The sequence below is a fragment of the Scardinius erythrophthalmus genome (assembly GCF_964197995.2).
Source record: "Scardinius erythrophthalmus genome assembly, chromosome: 10".
Classification (NCBI taxonomy): domain Eukaryota; kingdom Metazoa; phylum Chordata; class Actinopteri; order Cypriniformes; family Leuciscidae; genus Scardinius; species Scardinius erythrophthalmus.
In genome coordinates, this window is record NC_138230.1 from 7,318,389 (window position 1) to 7,324,505 (window position 6,117).

At 37.8% G+C, this 6,117-nt stretch overlaps 2 protein-coding genes across 8 annotated transcripts in view; both read right to left on the reverse strand.

The window, feature by feature from the left end:
- Window positions 1–36: 36 nt before the first annotated feature.
- Window positions 37–5,154, reverse strand: cfap20 (cilia and flagella associated protein 20). 2 transcript variants are annotated; one of them, XM_081375652.1, is made up of 6 exons: window positions 4,807–5,154; window positions 1,967–2,046; window positions 1,761–1,872; window positions 1,491–1,679; window positions 258–368; window positions 37–187 (listed from the first exon to the last, which is right to left on the reverse strand). In XM_081375652.1, the coding sequence occupies exons 1-6, from the start codon at window positions 4,888–4,890 to the stop codon at window positions 182–184; spliced, it is 582 nt and encodes a 193-aa protein (XP_081231778.1). In that variant the 5' UTR covers window positions 4,891–5,154; the 3' UTR covers window positions 37–181. The 2 variants fall into 2 exon arrangements, with proteins under 2 accessions (XP_081231778.1, XP_081231779.1); XM_081375653.1 differs by having other exon boundaries at window positions 39–184; window positions 4,807–4,953.
- Window positions 5,155–5,537: 383 nt separating this feature from the next.
- The window catches only part of oxsm (3-oxoacyl-ACP synthase, mitochondrial), a 7,013-nt gene continuing 6,433 nt past the window's right edge, over window positions 5,538–6,117 (reverse strand). For all 6 annotated transcript variants that reach the window (XM_081377274.1, XM_081377276.1, XM_081377277.1 and 3 more), the window contains one exon: window positions 5,538–6,117. This exon is cut by the window's right edge and continues 1,149 nt beyond it. The gene's annotated coding sequence lies outside the window, so the exon portion shown is untranslated.

Sequence of the window (6,117 nt, forward strand, 5' to 3'; positions counted from 1 at the left end):
GAAATATGGAGAGAATAATCAAACAGACCTCACTTTGTGCATATAAAATATTTATTTAGCAGATGGAAACCAATCACACAGATCCAAAACAACACTTGAAGAACAACAAAAAGATTGGGCCACTAGAAATCCGTCCAGTATGAACGTGTGCAGATAAAACGAAGGAATCCAGTCTGCTCCTTCACTGCTGTGGAGAAGATGCACAAGATTAACACACATCTATATAGAAACGTTGAGTTTACGCTTGAGCAGCTCACCTTTGCTTTGTTTTGTACTGGCAAATAGAGTTTAAATTCAGCGGGGAGCTCGTCCTCGGAGTACAGCCGGTCAGAGAAGTAAACCCTCCTGATGCGACAGTTAGCGTGGATCTGAAAGACACGAGGAACCCGTCAATCATCTAAATCACAGTCAGACAGCTTTTCTCATACCAGCATTTACAATATAATTACCACAGGACACACAATGTCATATGCAATATCTGCTTAAATATCATACTTAATACTGAAAAACTTTTATTGCTAACTCCCTGATGTCTCTTCTTTGGTAATAACCTTTTATCAGTGTCATCCTACATATATAATATATATTGATATTGATATTGATATTGGCTTGAGACTGAAATTAGAAGCAGATCTAATCAAGGTTTGCTGAAAATAAAAACTCTTTGTATTGGCAGATTTTAAAGGCACTGAACAGTTAATCATTCTTTCAATATTAATGGCTGAATCTCAGAAACAAGAACATTCCCAAGTCATATTTCACCCCAAAATAAAAATTTTACATTATCTTCTTTCACAAAAGCATATATACGTGTGAGTGTGTTGATGTGAAAATACAATGTTTTTTTTCCTTATTGCTCTTTATTTGATACATTTTGATTTGACAAAATAAACATTTATAAATGTATATAAATTAAATATAATTTTATATATATATATATATATATATATATATATATATATATATATATATATATATATATATATATATATATATATATATATATATATATATATTTAATTTAGATACATTTATAAATGTTTATTTTGTCAAAATAAAAATGTACATATAGTGTGTATTACTGAAATTGTAAAGAATTTTGCATTATACAAAAGATAAGTAAATGCATAAGAAATTATGTATTATTGAAATTGTAAAGAATTTAAATATCATGGTGATATGTTAAATTGCTAAATGTATGCCAACTGTTGTATTATATAATATGGTATTACAATATTTTTTACTGTCAGTGTCATAAACGAACAATCAATTGTCAGTTGAGCACATCTAGTCTTAATAGTCATGAAAATGTCACAGTTAAAAGAAACATACCAGTTCTAAAAAAGAAAATTTCTTATTTTGTTCCTCTTGAATTAGAGGTGAAATGTGTGTGTTTTCATGAGCTCATCTGCACTGTATTATTCCTAAAACAGATCCAATTTGTTCTTTTGTTATGTGAATGTGAGCCGCGTGTGTTTTGAGGAGCTCACCTGCACTCTCAGAGTCTCGATGTAGTTGGTGCCGTACGCTCGGCGTGTGAAGTCTGACAGGTTGAACTGGATCTGGTTCCAGCCGTCGTCGAGCCTCATGGGCATCGTACAGATGAAGGGCTTCACGCGGGTCGTGCTCTGATAGTTACTCGCCCTGAACCTCCGCCGCACGTTCTTATCGTCCAGCACCTGGAATGACACGCATGTCATTTAGATCATGTGCTGGCTAATTTTTTTATGGCATGAATCGAAATATTATCAGGATCTTACCTGAACTTCAAATGTGAAATACTTCTTGAGGTTCTTGATGATCATGACGAGGAAGGGCAGTTTGATGCCGAGGGTTTTCTTGGGGTCTGCGGGACACGTGATGTAGGTGGTGCTGTGGAGAGACACACACGGGTCAGGCTGGATCAGGAGGATCATGTGATCAGGATCAGACGGACACACACACACACACACACACACACACTCACCTGACGTTCGTTCCCTCCACCTCCAGCACCAGAGACTGGATGTCATTGTCTGTGATGCGTTTGATGTGTCCGTTTCTGACCTGCAGGGACATGTGTGTTTGAGTTAATGCATTATTCACATCTACATTAAACTCTCTATCCTATGAGAGAGAGAGAGAGAGAGAGAGAGAGAGAGAGAGAGAGAGAGAGAGAGAGAGAGAGAGAGAGAGAGAGAGAGAGAGAGAGAGAGAGAGAGAGAGAGAGAGAGAGAGAGAGAGAGAGAGAGAGAGAGAGAGAGAGAGAGAGAGAGAGAGAGAGAGTGTGTGTGTGTGTGTGTGTGTGTGTGTGTAAGTGAGAGAGAGTATGAGTGATTATGTGAGTATAAGTGCGTGTGTACATGTGTGACTGAGTATGAGTGTGAGTGAAAGTGTGTATGTGTGTGTGTGTGTGTGTGTGTGAGAGAAAGTGAAAGTGTGTGTGAGTGAAAGTCTGTGTGTGTGAGAGTGAAAGTGTGTGTGAGTGAAAGTGTGTGTGAGTGAAAGTGTGTGTGTGTGTGTGTGTGTGTGAGTGAAAGTGTGTGTATGTGTGTGTGATGTTGTGAGTGTGCGCGAGTGTCTGTGTATGTGTATGAGCGAGCGAAAGTAAGCCCGTGTGTGTATAAGTGTTGTGAGTGTGGTCTGTGTATATGAGTGTTGTGAGTCTCTGTGTGTGTGTGTGTGGACATGTTTTTCTACACCGGTGGGGACTTAAACCTGAATGCACACAGACTCATGGAGACTCGTGTCACCGTGGGGACCTAATTTGAGGTCCCCATGGGTACAAAAGCTTATAAATCATACAGAATTAGTTTTTTTTTTAAATGTTAAAATGCAGAATGTCTCCTGTGATGGGTAGGTTTAGGGATAGGGGCAGTGTAAGGGGATAGAATATACAGTTTGTACAGTATAAAAACCATTACGTCTATGGAGAGTCCTCACAAAGATAGTGCACCAGACATGTGTGTGTGTGTGTGTGTGTGTGTGTGTGTGTGTGTGTGTGTGTGTGTGTGTGTGTATAATATGGAGTTAATTTTGTGCCATAATTAAACAAACAAATCCAGTATTTTGCAAACAAACTCGATCTGCTTTGCAAAGGAAAACTCGACTCGCAAACAAACAGAAAGCAGTGTGCAAGTACAAACGTCAATTTGAGCGAAAGTGCAGTGGAGTAACAAATGTATTCAGTTTTACAATTATAAATAAATAAGCCTAGATAATATTTCACAAATAAATACAAACCATCCTACAAATTGCATGTAAACTTTGAACAAATACCAAATCTAGTGCATACAAATGCATATCTGTCTGTTCTGATTGTTGTGAGACACTTGGCTTTTTATGAGATCTCTCGGCTCGATTTACTCACAAATGCAGTTGAGCAACTTCCTCTTCTTAAACAGTAGATGGCGCTAAACTAGGGGATTACTTTAGCGCTAGTCTCCCGGGAGAAGCACTGATTAGAAACGCGCTTGCCTTTGCCAGAGCTGAGGAAAACGACCGGTGAACAGGCGAGTTTCTGTCTTACTGTAGGCTATCTATAATTAACCTTTTGAGGTTTTCTTCTGCAAAATTTTTATAACATATCTAGACAGAAATCCACATTGGCAGTAGCACTTCACTCTCTCCAGGACGGGAATCTATAATCTATATAGTTGCTCAACTGCATTTGTGAGTAAATCGAGCCGAGAGATCTCATAAAAAGCCAAGTGTCTCACAATCATAACTGACAGATATGCATTTGTATGCACTAGATTTGTTCAAAGGTTACATGCAATTTGTAGGATGGTTTGTATTTATCTGTGAAATATTATCTAGGCTTATTTATTTATAATTGTAAAAGAGAATACATTTGTTACTCCACTGCACTTTCGCTCAAAATGACGTTTGTACTTGCACATTGCTTTCTGTTTGTTTGCGAGTCGAGTTTTCCTTTGCAAAGCAGATCGAGTTTGTTTGCAAAATGCTGTTTGTTTAATTATGGCAGAAAATTAACTCCATATATCTATCTATAAATTACAGAAACGTCTGTCTGTCTGTCTGTTAGCCTATTCGTACATCTCTCGAACCGTTAGTTCAACAGGTGCTTGACTGCTTGACAGTCCAGTGCCAAGTTTGACGATGTTTGGATTAGAAATGCAAAAGATATCGGTAAATATATATCGGTAAAAGAAGCACACAGTGGCTTTTGCCGCTCTAGCCGCTGGCCACTCCCCCTCTCACACACACACTGAGGCCACTCCCCCTCTCACACACACACACTGAGGCCACTCCCCCTCTCACACACACACTGAGTGAGCATTTCATTAAATTTTCTACATTTATTGTATGTCATCATGTCAGTATCAGTATTTGCTTTCTACCATGCACAAATAAAAATGTCACTGACCTTTTGCTGTGTAATTGTAACAATGAGCACTCAAACACACCAAACCAACAATTACTAAAACACACACACATGGGCACTTTGCACTAGTAGTATAAACACAAAAAGCAGATAAAATTCCAGAGCATTAAGTGATAATCATATTCATCTACTACGCTATTTATAAGTTACGCAATGGTTCTTCAAAAAATGCCATTACAGCATCATTATGGTCATGTTAAAAACCCATAATGTTACCATGGTAATACCATAGTACTTTTAGCGAGAATGAGTATAATGTTATCCAGGTCCTGATGTTCTAGCCTACTTTAGATTTAAATGTAAATTATAACTTTAATTACAGCCTAAATGTTATGTATGCAAGTTAACGTTAGCTGTCCATTAGCAACATCTGAGCTCGCTCAGCCCATCTAACATCATCATTTCCGGCTCGTGCTCACCTTCTTGTCCCAGATCTGCAGAGGTTTGCTGCCGATACTGTAGAGGATGGACAGGAATCCGCTCTGGAAGGTGTTTTTGAACATAATCCTGCAGCTTAAATTTAAATGAAATCACACCATACACTGTTTATTCTGCTTTGAACGCGTCCGGCTGGATCGCTGCGCTCGAGATCTCGGGTTCCGCCTGACAAACACTAAATAAACTTATACATCGGTTATGAGAACAAGGTATTTTATAACTCGTCAATAGTTGCGACCGATCCGATTAATCTCAAGCGGCGACACGGACGAGGTTTTTCGGAGTTTATTTGGGAGTTGCTATGCGACGTGACGTGACCTGGTTGTCACGTCGGACCCTTTAATGTTGACACGGCTGTTGCTATAGTAACGGGGTGTCCCAGTCCCACTAGTGCACGACTGCTGCTGTGACGAAGCTTTATAATAAAGCAATTAATATATGAAATATATGCTTATATATAGAAAATGTTGTTTAAAATAGGTTTATATGGAGTATAGATTAGCTGTATTGTTTTGAATTGTCAATTAAATATATGTTAAATAGTGCTGTCTAGAATATAGACACATACACATTACACACAAACAAACCCTCAAAACACACATTCACTCTCTAGCACACACACAGTCACACATACACTCAAACACACAGACACTCAAACTCACTAACACACACACACACAAACTCACTCTCAAACTCACACACACGTATATTTACAAACTTTTATTTTAGATGCAATTAATCGACATGACAGCGCTAATATTAACATAAAATTAAATGTAAAATATTTGAATGCTGACGATATGCTTTCAAGCAAAATATCAAGGTTTATTTACTCAGCATTGTGCATTAAATGTGGTCATTGATTGTCATCCTTAATTAATCAACTACACTAAATTAAATTCTCACAAAGTTCTTAACCACACTTATTTAATTCAATTAAATACATTTAATTAAAAAGCAACTCGATGATGTCCTGTGACAACAAATCAACTCTATTGTTTGTATGTATGCAGTGTGTTAGTATTCCATTGCAGTTAGGGCTGCACAATTAACATGAAATCGTGCTTAATCCGATTTGGTTTATTGCGGTTATGAAATCGCAAAAGCTGTGATTACTTGTTATGCGCAGCTTGTCAGTGACAGACAGTTCTGTGATCAGTAGTAAACGCTGCTCCATCTGAAAAACGTGAATTTGAACACGCCAAACATCTTTCCAAACATGAGAAGCATTTATGAACCTCTTGTCCAACAAAATACAACATTTAAAAAAATCAATCAAAGCGTTTCAATCT

Excerpts from the sequence above, each read along its gene's own strand:
- cfap20 (XM_081375652.1), bottom strand. The coding sequence starts at position 4,890 with ATGTTCAAAAACACCTTCCAGAGCGGATTCCTGTCCATCCTCTACAGT. Across the intron at positions 2,047-4,806 it reads TGCAGATCTGGGACAAGAAG|GTCAGAAACGGACACATCAA; the intron begins GTGAGCACGAGC and ends ATGTCCCTGCAG. Across the intron at positions 1,680-1,760 it reads ATTTCACATTTGAAGTTCAG|GTGCTGGACGATAAGAACGT; the intron begins GTAAGATCCTGA and ends GTGTCATTCCAG.